Consider the following 15,835-nt stretch of genomic DNA (forward strand, 5'->3'; position numbering starts at 1 on the left):
AATCAAATATTTCCTCTGGGCACTAGGCAACTACTAGGTGGTTTGGTGCAAGCTTAAGACACCTCGCAAGAGCCGTTTATCTCCAACAGCGCAAATGAGGTTAATGGACTCATTTTCACTCTGTGATTCACTTTCTCTGCAGAAGCAGAAGGTATTTTGTTTTATGCAGATAATTGGAAACAACAAAGAAACATCATTCTCTAGAGCTTAGTAGAAAGAAGTGAACTTCCTTTTCCAAAAAGAAACAAATTCAATACAAGAAAGAAAAGGAAAATAAAACCACTGGGGAGAGAAGAATACTTATACTGAAGGGTAATAGGCAATTAGTAGCCACACTCCCACATACACCACCAGCACACACTCACAGAATCTACAGAAATGCCTCATCTTAACAGAGCTTCCCCTAACTCTTAGGCTTTAATAAAACACCACTGCTGTCTCTCCCTTGGGAGGTTCTTAGTAGTAAGAAACAGCACAGGAGAGCCCAAAAAGAGTTTAAAAAAAAGCAAACCAGAAAAAGCAAACCAAACCAAAGAAAATCCCAAAGACTAAATTACTGAACATGATTTATTCTCTGAGAAATAAAAAAAAAAAATAAAAATATACTCTTGTAATTTACAATTTTTCAAATCTAGAACATTAGTTCTGTAGGTAGAAGTCACAAAACATTCCAGTTTCCACATCTCCTCTACCCAAATACTGCTGTACATGTTGTAAAAATCTGAATTTGGCGGTCAATTGAGTTTGGTGGACAAGCATTTCTATCCAATAAGAACTCATTTTGAGGGAAACAGAGAGTGTCTACCAGGTCTGGCTTCTCTAACAGGCCAGCTTTCTCAGAACGGTAGCTGGAAGCTACTACTAGACAGGGAGGTTGATGAGCCAGGCCCAGTACATCACTCAGTATCCAAATGAGCTATTTCTATGCTAATGCATTCAGTGTCTCCCCAGTGTTCAACTGCCTACTGTACATCCTTGCATGTACAAGGGGAAGGACCAGTCTGACTCCCATGCTGCTTCCTGCCTGTGCCAACATTTCTAATGCCAAGAAAAAATGCACAACCATCCCATGTCCCTGTATTCCCCCTGTTATTTCAGGACTTACACTGCGCTGAGACATAATCAAGTTCTAATATAAATGCTGTGAGTACAATTGAGGACTTTTTCAGGCATCACTTCAAACCTACCCATATAAAAACTTAGTATTTGTGATTTGTCTAGAATGCTTTATCATTACATCTGCCATAGTACTGTTCTCTTTGCCCACTCAATCCATTCACAATTTTGATAGATTGGCTATTTTATCATAAACCTAATATTATGGGATACTACCAGTGGGACAAAGTTATGACAACAATAAACAAAAATGAACACTATTCTCAAAAACAGACAGTCTCAGGAATTCACACTCGATATGTGGTACTTCTCTTATAGTAAAAGTTGTAGTTATTTTTACAGAAAAGGGTCTATCTTGTGTCTGCCTTACTCCTTTGAGGCAGCACCCATTATATTGTAATTACTTTTCTCTTTAAAATCTCCAATATATTTTCGAGAAAGTATTATGCTGCAGTGCAACAAGCAACCTTTAAATCTTTTCTTCAACAGAGACAACACCACTGCCTATAGTATACAGTACTGGGAAGAGTTTTCAGTGCCTTCTGGAAATGCTGTACAACCTCTCTGATCACAAATTCAATGGACTTAGCTTTCTCAGTACTTTTAAAATCAAGAAATACAGTATTGGGAAGGGATGAACACTGCATCTTTAAAACTGATAAATTAACTTCTGCATTTGTGATATATATGCTCAGATTTTAGTAATGCAAAGGTTTAATGGTCCATACACCTGGAACTCTTGTATTCAGATCTCTAGCAAAGAAATCTACTGGACTTCTTTTCACATTGAAAAATTATCATCACTAAAGAACGATAATTCTGCTAGCCATTTTGCAGTGTGCAAAAAAAAGTACTACCTTCTGAATTCAAGTGCCAATTGTCTTTTTCCTAACCAATTATGCATATTTGTAGACTAAGAGTATTTAAGATTTTCTCATTTTATCATTTCTGAAGAAACTAATGAAAACTTCTCTGAGAATTAACATGCGGTGCAAACATTTGAAGTTCCCCACTATTTCCACTTCTACACCCTCTTCTTTCAACTATTACTTATTAACTGCTATAACTTCAAGGGCTCACAAGGAAAAATAAGGAAGAACACATAAGTGTAGAAGGAATACAACAAAAAAACCCTTTGCCTCATAAGATGCAGATCATGAATATAAAGATTAGGTTTCTAATATGGACCCAAAAGACTGGCTTTAAGTTGCAACTAAACTGTAATTAACAGATACATATAACAAAATAATTAACAAATGCATATATAGCAGTATTCATGTGGGAGCTTACTAAAACAAACGGGTTCCTGAGATCAAAGTTAGAAATAAAGCTTCTTCAGATTAACAGCTTAAGACATTCAAAATGAAAAAGCGCAGTGTTGCAAATGCAGACTTCTTATTTAGAAATAAAAGTGGACTTGAAGGTTAGGACACTAATATTTCTGATCCACCTCTAGAAGACCTTTCTGATTACAAAAAGATAATATGGAAAACAAAAAAAAAAAACACTATAGCTTATACAATAAGGACACGTATTTGGGTGAACAGATTTTGAAATGACGCTTCAGGGACTTCATGACTGACTTCCATATCCCACTACAACAAGATCCACATACACACCACTTTTAATGGAAAGACAATGAATTATAAAGTACAGGTCAAAAATTACAAGTAAAGCAGATTTCAGAATGCTACCGAAAAGACAAAAAATCAAGCCAGATTTTGACTAAAAGGATATAAAAGCTCTCTGGAGAAACTAGACAAATCTATTCCTCACAAGCAGAGTCAGAGCTAAAAGACATTTCAGCAGAAATCAATCAATCTCTCTCCAGAAATACAATACTAGTCTGGGGATTTCACCTGTTAAAATTAACAGAATTTAACACTGGATGCATTGTATATGGCATTTCTTTTCATTTTCTCCTACGTGTGCTTAACAACTTCATTTAATGAGAATGCTTCAGACTGACAAATTGAAGGTACTATGTTTTGACAATAAAATATTTTTCAGCCTTTATCATGGCTATGCTAGAACTCTTATTTGAGGCAGTATGATTAAAAAAAACACCCTATTCAGGTTATTAGCTGAATTAAGGATATAGAAGAAGATACATATTGCAGCAACAGGAAGTTCACCTCTTGAGACAGATCAATTTAAATTTGGTAATAATGAAATTCCCTTTCTACTTACTGTACTTTATATGACACCAACTTTTCTATCACTTGGGCAATGTTATGACTATACCTAGTATCACATTTATATTTTATTTTGATTAGACATGTAACATTTTGGTTTGCGTAAAAAAAAAAAAAATCAGTTTGAAACACTGATAAATTCTACTTTCAAAATTTATGTTCTCTGCCTGAAGCTTTCATGTGCAACCTCACACATGTGGGATGCTTCAAAAGTACAACTTGCAACTTTTTTGATCTTTGCATTTGAGCTTGCTGAGAATTCTGCTTGAACAAAGACTTCAGATCACTGCTGAATCAGAAGTTCTTCAAAAAAAAAAACAACCAACCAAACCAGCTAGCAGTATGAAAAGTAACATGTTTGAGTTTAAACTAACCCTCAACAACCTTCTCCTACAGGACAGTAACACATGAAAAATAATTCTGACATTCTAAATAGGCTTTTTAATATAGAACTTTAAATGAGCATTAAAAAAAAAATCCAAGAGTTCTGATGGCCTAACATAGAAATGCAAGAAGAATAAGTTACCATTTGCATTAAGATCTACATGAATTAATTATAAACTGAGCTGCATTTCACCTATTATGTAGATTAGAAAAAAGCATTTTAAGCAGATATTTGTTGATATTTTTTTTACCTCCAAAGAAGTATTTCTCGCCAGTCTTAACCTGTAGAGGGCTGTTTGTTCGAACAGCTGAAGCTTCATCGCCATCAATGGTGAGGACAGCAAAATTTTCCTTAGCTAGGAATCGGGCTTCATGCCACTGCCCATCATTGAGACCAGAGCCTAAGAAAACAAAAGTGATTGGGAACATTTTACTTACGTCACTATATGCTATGTCTCAGACCCAGGGTCATTATATAACTTTTAACAAAGGCTACTGCAGAAAGGAAATAACTTTAGTGTCATAAAAAATCATTGCTGTTGAAGTCATTATTACACAAAAAATATCATTGTAACATAAATACTAGTCTTGGAACTACTGAAGTGTCCATACTACCAGGTATAACTGTATCTAACTACCAATGTTATTACTCACCTTTCCCATCAAAAGGCCATATTCTACATTTTACTAATAAAGAGTATCTCTTAATTGTTTCTATGATCAAGTTCAGAAAGAAAAGATATTAATTTATTTAACTGTGAGTTACAAGCCAAAGGGGCACATTATGCTTCTGATTGCGGCCTTTATCAAAAGCTAAATATTTCCAAGAAAAGGGAAATTAAAAATAGGAGGGGAAAGGTTCACATTCACAGCAAATCCTGTATTGGGATGTGGTGCTAGTGACAGAAGATTAAGACATTATCACAGAGGCACTGAAAAAACAGGAAACATCTGCCAAAACCTGCAATCTTAAGGGAGCACCACCCTCCCAGTACTGACAGCAGTGAAGCAGATGGATCTGATCATTCATTCAGACCTTTATATAAAAGACAGAATTATATACTCCTTACATTGTCTCCAACAGCATCTGGCAGGAAGCCAGTTTGTCCTGCAAGTTAAACCGTCGTTGAAGAGCTGTGAGTACTAAGTTTGTTCTGGCCATTACTGTGCAGGCAGTTATGTTGGGTCAGCAAGTAAATAGCAAACACTCCAGTAAAAGCACATCACTCTTACAAGTGATGTTTAATCCACTAGACAAAGGTGCTAAAATGTCATTTTCCAAAATAAACCACAACACAATGCAATAAATCGTTCCTAACACTAAATGTGATGCAAAATATCAGCAGAAGTATAATGGAAGATAAACTTTAAAAATATTGGAAAGACTATTATCTTCTATGAACAAGGAATAACAGTCATGGCAAACAGATAAACCCAAACAATTACTATTTTTTTCCCAGTGCTTCCATGTGTTTAAGATACAAGACCTAGTCCTCAACATGGAGTGCTATACCTTGGAACATTCATTACTGTGAATAAAAGCCTCTGGAAAAATATATCAGTAAGAAATGTTTCTACCAAAGCTTGTTCCATCTAGTGTAAGAATAGATGAAAGACCTAATACACTAAATATGAGAAAAGCTTTCTGTTTGCAAGTCTTTTTCTTGTTTTCATTACATTTGACATACAAAGAAGAAACAGAAAACCACACAATTACAATCCAGATAAAATTAATTTCAACTATTAATAAACTCGGGAAAAAGAATATACCTTTCTACAGGGTTACAAGATTGTTGCAATATGTTACTACACTTAAGTTTACCTGAACATACTTAAACCCAAATTTTCCAGCTGGTTCCAGCATTATTTCTCCTCTTTTGCCCTTATGCCTTCTGCAGTGCTGCAGCCAGAGGAAGGATACTCCACAGCTCTGTCTTACTTGTGGTGTCTTTTATACAGACTTCATTGCTAAATGTTAAGATATGCAGGGAAAGTGCCCGAGACATTAACTCTCACCAGGTGAAGTAAATAAACCCAAAACAACAAACAGCATCAACCTTTAATGTAAATGGAGATTTTTTTCATATTCTTCATTTTTGCCTTAAAGATCCATGATTCTTTCCTTAAAATTGATAGAATGTCCTAAACTTGACAGAATGGAAACAAAAATAGGCAGGAAATTAGTTTTGAAGAAAAGACACATCTGGTTTTGAGAGCCACAGGAAAAGATCTCACCTCTCACAGGGCTGAAACTGACTTTCTGTGTGCACCTGGGTGTAAGCACCTGTGGGCTGGTGACTGTTTTATACGGTGACCCTTATTTATGGAAAATGTGCCCCACTGCCTCGAAACACCACAGGGTCGTTTGGCCTCTGCAGGCCTTCCAGACCAGCCTCTGGGCAGGAGCTGGAACAAAACCTCACACAGGTGCGGTAGGAAACGGAGCTGTGAGTTCATAGGCACATCTCACGTTCTCCTCAGGCTCTGGAGAAGCGGAAATACTCGTGAGTTAAGCGGTGAGGGCCTTCAGTTCGGCTGAAGCACGGACTTGTACCGGGTTTTGTGCCTGAACGCTGCCGGGGGCGGGCGAGGTCTCTCTGAGGTGAGGTGAGGTGAGGTGAGTCCAGTCCGGTTCCAGCCGGTTCCAGCGGCCCCACGGCGGGAAACAGCGCAGCCCCTGGGCCGCGGGCGGGCGCCTCGTGCACCGCGGCCTCGGCTGAGGAGGGGCGGGCGCTGCCCGGCGGGGAGCGCTGAGGGGAGAAGGGCGAGGAGCGGCCCGGCCAGCCCCGAGGGCAGAGCGGCAGGAGGGGCTTCCGCCGCCCCCCGCAGCGGTTCCGCGGAGACTCCCCTCCGGAGGTCGTGAGTGGAGAGCTCCTGAGGGAGCTGCGGCCTGCGCGGAGCCAGAGATGTTGCCGCGGGAGCCGCAGAGAGAAGCCGCTGTGTCCCGGTCACAGTCCCGCATCCCCAGAGGGCTGCTCGGGAATAGGAGGTAGGAGCTACGGTAGTGAGGAACTGAAGCTGAGTCTCAGCTTGGGAGAGGAAAGGTTTTAATGACTGTTTTTGTTTTTACTACCTAAATCTATTGTCAAAAAGTAGAACAAGTAGTCTAAACCATGAAAATACATTAAAAAAAAAAAAAAAAGAGAAAGCCATAATTGCTGTCACACCCAATTTGTGAGTTAAAGTTCCTGGCACACTTTTTTACTGGGGGAGAGATTTGTCCAACTCAGCATGGACTTCTGAACATCTTGGAAAGTCCCAAAACATTCCCACCTTCTTAAAGCACAGAAATAGGTGATGTGATCTGCTGAAATACCAAGTGAAAATGGTGCACAGTATGCTAGCCTAAGAAGTGCACAGGTACTTCTATCTGTGGTATGCTCTCCCAGCATGCAGTAAAAACACCCCAAGCTCACCGGCATCACACTGAAAGAAATGAATGTTGTTGTGAGTCAAGGAAAATAGCCAGTTGAGGGAAGGTGAATCTGAGCAGACCAGATAGGAATGGGGACATGAGGAGAGCTGTAGCAAAAACTAATGCCATGCATTGCTTCTGTGTGCACAGCATTTAGCAAAATATACTTAAGGGGGTTTGCTGCTCTCTGTAAGCTGCTTGCTAGAAGCATGACAGTATAGAGGGGAGTATTGTCAACTCTCCTTCCTTAACATGTTAATGCTCTGTTTCAGGGACTTAAATTGAAATACATAGTATATTCTCCCATAGGGGCTAAGTTTGTACAGCTGCATTCCTGTAGTCTTTTAGTACATGCCTCATGTATATTTCTACTTGGACTTAAAGTCAAGCTTAACTGAGATCTTCTATAAACCAAGACTCAATATTAAGAGTAGAATAAGGCTCTCTTAAAAGAATTTTCAGCTGGGAAATTTAGAACGGACAACATTCCAAATGCACAGCAATGATTTCTCATTGCAGTTTGAGCTTTCTCATCTGAGCTGATACATATATTTATTTGCATTCTTTTTTTTTCCTTACTGTAACTTTCTGGTATAGAAGTTGAGAAAAAAATAACAACCCAACCACATACTGCTGTCACCAGAAATTCCCCGCCGAGTTCTGAAAAAGCTGGTTTCATATGCAAATGAAATATGTTAATGAAATGCATTCTCCCTATCTAGGATTTGTGTTTAAATGGCATTATTTTAGAAGTAGGACTCTTGAGGTAGGCACTTTGATTGAACAAGAAGAAAAAACAGATGTTTTGCTTATTATAGACATAGAAGAAGGACTAGATTAACTAATACCAAAAGAGTACAAGAGTTTAATGCGTAATGAACAACTTAGATAACAGCTGGTTGAGTTATGCCTTCAAGAAAACTATAGTAGCAAACCTGTCAAATTATTCTACAGTTAATCTTGTGCAGTCAAATATCCCTATACAGGTACTGACCCACTCAGGGGCTACTAACGAGTGCTAGATTATACAGTCTGCTGATCCACACAGACAAGGTTCATCTGAAGTCAACAGCATCACATCTGCTACATCAGAACAGAACCTTATCGTAATTCTGATTTATGAGTGTAGCTCAGTTTAAGAATAAAACTGGGATTTTATAGTATCTGCACTCCATGAAGCACTGAAGCCATCTAAGGCTATGCAGCTGCAAACTGGTCATTAGTTCCTACTGTTGCAGTAAACATATTGTAATTTCTTGTAATTTTTTAGAAGATGATCCCGTTAATATTCAGGATGGGGAGACTCCAGAGCAGAACAGGGAGCATCCATATGAACAAGCCTGAGAGGTGCTGGAAGCAAGGAGGCTTTACTGGGTATTCAGCAATGAGTGTGTGGATTCCCTGTAATCCAGGAAACCACAAACCCAGTCAAAGTTTCTGTGCCGATGGCAAGACCCATCCTGTCTGAGGGTGAATGCAGAGAGGGAGAGGTTGGTTTATCACTGCTTTTACTGTAGCCTGCCAACCCCATGTTTCATCTGAGGATGCTGGTGTAGTTGCTATTCCTGCCTAACCCCTTGCTAATTCAGTACAATTTTGCATCAGTATTTCTATTGAGAAAACAAGCCAACTGTATTTTGTTTGAAACGTTCAGTTGTGTTCAAATATACAGCAATACATGCCATTAATATTCAAATGGAAAAAGAAAAAATAATCACCAGGATGTAATTACAAGAGCTGTGCTTTTCTGCGTTTAGCTAATTGTATTTTTAAACTGGAAAGACAAAATCACAGCTCTTCCTATGCTAATATTTTACAAAGTTTATGCAATACACTATATTTATAATCTGGTTTATGATTTATGATTCAGAAAAGTCCTTCTCATTTTTAGTTTTAACAATTTTTTCAGCTATCCAGATGAACAGTAAGCTAAGACTGTAGGAAATGCAGCCCTTGAAGGGATTTTAATAATGGAAAACCCTGTCCTCCAATAAAACCAAAACTGTTAGGAAAAATTTCATCCTCAAATTTAAGATCAGGAGTTGGAAACATGCCAAAATTTTGCCCATTGGTGATACTTTATTTATACGGAGTTTTCTCTGCAAGGTAATGCCAGAAGAATGAGATGAACATTTAGCTTTAAATACATCTCTAGTCTTGTATATACAGGCTGTATTCAGAAAAAAAAACACACAGGAAAATACTAAAACCTCCCAAACCTAGGTAATTTTCCACTTTCCATAGTTAATACTGTTGTGCAGTAAACTGAAAATACAGCAAATACATACAGCTACAATCCTGCAGACTCTTTAGAACATTCAAACCTGTTCTTGTAAGAGGCTTGACTACTAGTGATTTCAATGAAATGGACCATAAACCTGGCAAATAATGGTCAAACTCATAATGATTTTTTTCCTTTTTTTTTAACTGAAAATTAATAAAACCAGATGAAAGACTGCACCTGAATGACAGAAAAAATGTTTTGCAAATTCTATGTTTAAGAGTCTTGTAGAATCTCATGCAACTGATGAAACAATTTTAGCCTTTTAAGCACAGGCTTTTTCCTCTCTTCTCTCTGCTTTTCTTCTCACATTTTTTTTACTCAGGAAAAAGAATTTATTATTACTGTGCCTTAAATATGAAAATACACCTGGAAATTGGAACCTATATGTGTTCAGCATGCTGAAAGGATGCTGTTGTTAATGAACAAGTACACCTTTTTTCACTACCCTCTTCCTCTATTACAGTCCATATCAAGTCAGAAAATGTTGCCTCCAATAATGCAACCTGGTGCCCTAGAATTGCAGTGGGTTTTGTACATGCTCAGTACAAATCTCCATGAATGGCTCCAGGATTAATCTTGTCTTAAGAAATAAACCATGGCTTCACATCAATTATTTAGCACAACTGTTCCTAACTTCCTCAAAAGTCTTTCCAAATCAGCATCTAGCTTTACCTGATTTTTAACTGCCAGCACTTATAATTATGATACAGCTCTGTCCCATATCCAAATAATGTATCATCATTTTTTAGACCTCAAAACAGTTACTTGCATCTAAGAGAACATAGAACACAATCAACTTACTTTCCTTACTTAAAACCACAAGCATGCTAATGCAAAATCTGATCTATTCTTAGATTTCAAATAATCACAATCATCATTACTGAAACTGGTAATTTAACTACTCTTTCTTCTATATACTTTCTTACATTTTTCATATAAGAAACCTTCAGATTTTTCCTAGAAAAGGATTTATATTTTTTTCTTCTTTTTGTCTTGTCAAAATAAACCATCTTAGAAACAGCATTATACTCATAAAGCTGTAACTTCATTTTATATTTTTTACAGTCACCTGCCAGATACCATTCTGGACCGAATTATGATTATTTTTATATACTCAGCATCTTAGTATTTTGATTTATTACTTTTCATCTTATGAAACATACAGGTTCTTCTTTTATGGCTACTATTCTTTCACATTTATTCATATTAGATATATTTCATTAGCTTTTTGGGGGGGCTTTCTGAATTTAAAGCCTTTCTGTATGACAATTATTTATACTATTTACTGTCTATTTATTATTTAGATGGCTAAATTTTAAAAATAGAACAGGTAACCTACTTTACTTAGTCTTATCTTTGGACTTACCAAGTTCAGGTACCTACAAAACCTTGACAGAGATAGCATCCATTCTTTGCACATTAATGCTGGATAAATAATATATGAAAATAACTAGGTATTCCAGGTGGGGGATGAGAGCAAATCTAAATTTTCATTTCATATCATTGACATGTTCGGTGAAAAGGAGCATAGACCAATTTTTATTTCCCTACATTTTTTCACAGATGCCCAACTGAACGCTTTCACTTTGTCTTAAACAGAATATTTAATGACAAACAAACCAGAACTTGGTGTTGGTGTGGAGGGTTATGTTGGTAAGAAAAAGCAGGTACAAAAAGAAGGAAAAACCTCCGTGGGACTAAAGGTATATTGGCATTTTCTGACCAACAGCAAAAATCAAATGTAACTTTGTTCTGATATTGAAATGCCTGAAACAAGCTTCCTAGCCATGGCTCTGAACCAACAAGAATACTTAAAAATATGCTTAAAAACATGCTAGTAGGAGATCACTCAAGGGTATAAAAGCTGTGCACATCTTTAAGTATTTGGCCAAACTGGGACCTAAATATGTCTCAGACATCCAAACAGCTCTTTCTATGCACATTTTCTAGCAGTCATCAATGCATGATTGAGAGCTTGAAGCATATGATGGGGGAAGAAGTGATTGAAGCTTTATCACCGTACTTGTGGTACACTAAAATAGCTTTAAGTTGTTTATTTGGCAATACTTTTAAATCAGCACCTGTAACACTTTCATTATGTTCCTGTGTAGAAGCTATACAAAGCTCTAGGCACAAGATTTGCTGAAAGGAAATTTACATAGCAGCCCTTTTCATATCTTAATCCTATTATAAAAATACCTTTTTATCATTTTATCTTCATTGTACATATGCCTCACATAATAAATAGAAACATTGCATTTTTTCTTCCAAACACAGTATAGCACTTTTTACAAGGAGCTGGCTGCAGTACAAGAACCCCTGCCTCTGTCACAGAGGCATGAACAAAACCAAACCCATCACTCCCCCCCCCGAAAAAAACCACTAAATGTGGACATAATCTAGCAAATACTGCTGACCAACCAATGGGTGTTTCTTCATGATCTATTTTTCACTGAACTCAAACCATATTAAATCATTTACTCTTTATACCTGGAATATTCCACTTCCAGAACCAAACAGCGCTGTATCTAAAGACTGGTTAAGATCCTCATTAGTGACACCTTGAGGCTGGATTTAAATTTGCTTTAGACGAGTTCTGCAGCCACAAGCAAAAGCAGTGAACTCCCCGCAGTAGAAGAGTTTTGTGCATGAGCCAGACACCAATGAAGCTGGAGGTAGAGGTTTACATGTAAACTACATTTAGTTTTTAGTTTTAGTTGGTATCGATCTCAATACCTGAGGACTGTGTTTGCCTTAGATGAAACTACATCCAAAGAATCTCAAGTGTGCAAATAACATTGCATGGATTTTCACAGCTCAGCATAAACTGTTCTCTGCAGATCCACTCTTACCATGCTACATTGCTCACTACTGCAGACACAGGCAGATCTAAAATGCTGAAAGCATTTGCTGAGGACATTGGGATCTTGATCTGAAAACAGCCTGCTCTCTTCTATCAAAAGCCTTAAGGAAAAACTGATAAAACACCACACTGCCATAGCACTCTGTGGGGTATTAGATCTCCTGCAAGTGAGATGTTCAAGTGGCATCTCCCTACCCCTAGAAGAATAATTTTGCCCCAGTCTTTACATGTATTTGCTGGTACTGATTAATTCGCATTAGTGGTAAGTAGGTGCATGTTTTCAAAACCAGAAAGCCAACAGAAAAAAAAAAATAAAGTTCTTAGTGAACCAGAGTAAAGTCTTAATATAATCATCCATACAAATTATTCACTTACTTTATTAACTAAAAATATTTTAATACATTATATGTTCTTTGTTAACGATACAGTGGCTAGGTATACATAAAATATAGTCTGTCTCAAAGGGAACCACAGTGAAAATACTTGGACCTTAACCAGTGGTTTTCTAAGGAAACCTTTAAAACATAATTAAGACTGCAGGACTGCTTTGCATTATACTGAATATTGCCTTTTACAGACTGCTCTTTGACAATGCAAGTTATAACTCGAAGTCAAGAAAGCATGTAGTCTGACTCCATCCATGAACTATGATCCTAGGTTTTAAAAGCATATTTCATGCATTCATTAAGGAGGAAGTACCTAATGAAAGCAGCCTTTCATCATAAAAGAAGTTCTAAGAAGAAACCTGAAAATTACTCCAGCCCCTGTTTCCCAGTCAGTTCAATATCACAGCATTTTCTCTCATCTGCACCTTTCACTATGGGTTGTCAAAGAGGAATAGTGTAGTTTAAAGTGACTAAACCTAATGCCTTTGAAAAGGTATCAAGCTAGCTATTCTTCAAATATACATTGCCTTATTTTGCTGCTTCTTACCCTGAATTTCAGTAAAGTTCCCCACATTCCTAGAAAATGAGGAATGACTCCAGCCCACACCTGATGAAAGAGGAAAGGCTGTTCTTTCAAATACAGCCGCACTGCGGTGGATTGTTCAGCACAGCAGTGGGATCAGAGCTAAGCACTGCTTCAGTGCTGGGTGCTAGAAGCACTGCCTTTGAACTACAGACTGAATCCACCACTTGTAACAGAGGAGAGCCAGGGATAGAACAGTCCTGTCAATACAACTGGTAGGACACTGTGAATGCTGGCATGGGAGAAACGGAAATAGATCACTGTTGTGTACCACACATGTGCACCATGGCTGTTCCTGCTAGTTAGTAACACATGAATTAAGGAATCTGAAGTTGTGATATTATTAATACCACTTTAAAACCATGTGCCTCAAAAATAAAATATTTTCTAAAGGTCCACACATACATGTCTTTGTCCTTACGCTACAGGAGTTCAGCTGGGGTTAAAGCCACTGGAGAGGTAACTGCAACATTGTTCAAAGCAAAATGCCTCTGCTGAAGTTCTGAGCCTATGGGCATCCATACCAGCTGAGGATTTAGGCTAGCATGTGGAAAAACTCTGATTTTTCAAGGAGCTGGCTTATATGAGCTTCAGTATCTTTTACACCTACCAGTCTGTGATCATCAGAATCATTATAATGGAGAGGCAATAGCTTTTCCCCAGTTACAGTTGCTACTGGGTTTCATTATAAAAGAATTTGCTCCCAACTCAACTTACATATACTGTACCCACTCATAATTACTGCATCTGTACTGACAGTGAGGGAATCAACCTGCATTAAATTAATACCTCCTGAGCTCAAAGTGAATTTGTTTAACTGAACTGTCCATTCTTTTGCTTTGCAACTTTGACCTTTGGTCAGTATTTGCCTCCCCCTACAGATGAGTAGAAAAACTGTGTTTTTATAATCCCTTGTAAATTCTACTTGCAGTACAATCCAGTTAAAACCTCACTTTATGGAAAACTGCGTGATGGGAGTAAAGCATTTTAAAACAGGCATAGCAAGGAAGATTATAAATACTGCATTCTCTGTCTTGTATATAAAATTGCCCTGTTTTTACCTGTCAAGTGCCTTTTGTCCCTTGTGGCCATCACAACTGACTGAAAGTATTATCTTTTAATCACTGTTTTCTAATGCTCACCTCAACATAATCATTGCTAAAATCCAAAGCAACATATTAACATAGCCTCTTATGCTATAAAAAAAGAATACACAGCAACTATTTTGAAGAAGGCTTCCTATAAATACGCATAAAGCATAACCTACAGCAAAGAAATGAATAAAGTATAGCAGGAAAAAAAAAGGTCAGAAATTTTGTTAAATCTGGCATAGATTAGGATAATCACAGTTTAGTTTAAATGTTTGTCAGTAATCATCATCTGATACATAAGAATAAAGAGCTTCAGGAACTGTCCGTAACTGAGATGTCTTTTCCAAATATTTTTGTTGTTGTTGTTCACTAACCTTTTAATAATTTTTTTTTTACATCACAAGTGAGAGCACAATGGAAAACAGGTTAAAACCTGGTAGACATTTTTTCCTCTCCCCTTTCTGCAGCTTTTATTAAAAATTATTAGTGCAAATACAGATTTTTTTTAGGGTCAGAAAATATATTCTCAGTTCTCACTGTAAAATTTCTTTTTTTATAGGAACTTTGACTGTATTGCTATCATAACTTTTCATTGCAGATTTTCTGTTGCATTTCATGCATTAGGTGGTCTGTCATATGCGTAATTAGTAATTATAGGATCCACAGTCAATAAATCATGGAAACACATTATGTTTGCATCATCCTTTCCTTGGGTTAACTGCATTCTGATGCATACTAGAGGCTGTCACAAGCATTTTATGAAGATAAATCACTGAACTACACAACTCATAAGCTGAATTGTAATAAATCATTCAGTTCACTATTGTTAAAGGCCTTGTGACATTGTCAGTGAAACATGGCTGAGCACAACTTTCTGACTGTAGCAGGAGTACGTGCTGCTGCTAACAACTGTACCCACACTGGTGACCTGGAGACTGGGGAGGGACTGTTGGGACCAAATAATTTTAGAAAGCCTGTTCTCATTCAGAGCATCAATGATTTCATTTAGCTATTAGAGATCTGCTGACAAACCCCTCCCTGAAAATACCAACAAAAAGAACAAAACCTATTTCTTTTTAAGGCCTTACAGAGTGCATACATACCTTACAGAAAAGTTACTACAGCTATTTGCTCTGCTGTCATTCTGGAAATGCCAGCTTGGCAAGAAATTCCTCTGTGTGAAATGATGCAGCTTTTGAAAAATAGCACGCTACAGAATTGAACTGGGTGTTCTAATGACAAGAGAAAAAAAATAACCCCAAACTTAAATTATGTTCTAAAATTAGGTTACTTTTTAATAAAACTACCACACAAAAGTTGCTAAAAATTAGTACTTCAGGTAACACGGGTATTAAATTCATTCTATTGAAGACTGTTTTTCAGAATTCTAGACAACGTTACATACATTTATCTTCTGAAGTACTGAAAACCCAAAGGCAGTTTTGTGTCATAAAGTGATGCTTACCGAGGATGTTACACGCTCAAAATCCTACCTATTTACTTTTTCCTAAATTTAGC

At 37.3% G+C, this 15,835-nt stretch overlaps 1 protein-coding gene across 2 annotated transcripts in view; it reads right to left on the minus strand.

Moving 5' to 3' along the window:
• The window catches only part of CNTNAP2 (contactin associated protein 2), a 1,008,227-nt gene that overhangs the window by 441,574 nt on the left and 550,818 nt on the right, over positions 1–15,835 (minus strand). For both annotated transcript variants that reach the window (XM_057431243.1, XM_057431244.1), the window contains exon 9: positions 3,947–4,096. In XM_057431243.1, the coding sequence (XP_057287226.1) occupies positions 3,947–4,096 (150 nt within the window). The remainder of the gene's footprint in view (positions 1–3,946; positions 4,097–15,835) is intronic.

This window comes from Pezoporus wallicus, unplaced genomic scaffold (assembly GCF_028554395.1).
Source record: "Pezoporus wallicus isolate ANWC-B61680 ecotype Strahan unplaced genomic scaffold, APGP_CSIRO_Pwel_v1 scaffold_11491, whole genome shotgun sequence".
NCBI classification, from domain to species: domain Eukaryota; kingdom Metazoa; phylum Chordata; class Aves; order Psittaciformes; family Psittacidae; genus Pezoporus; species Pezoporus wallicus.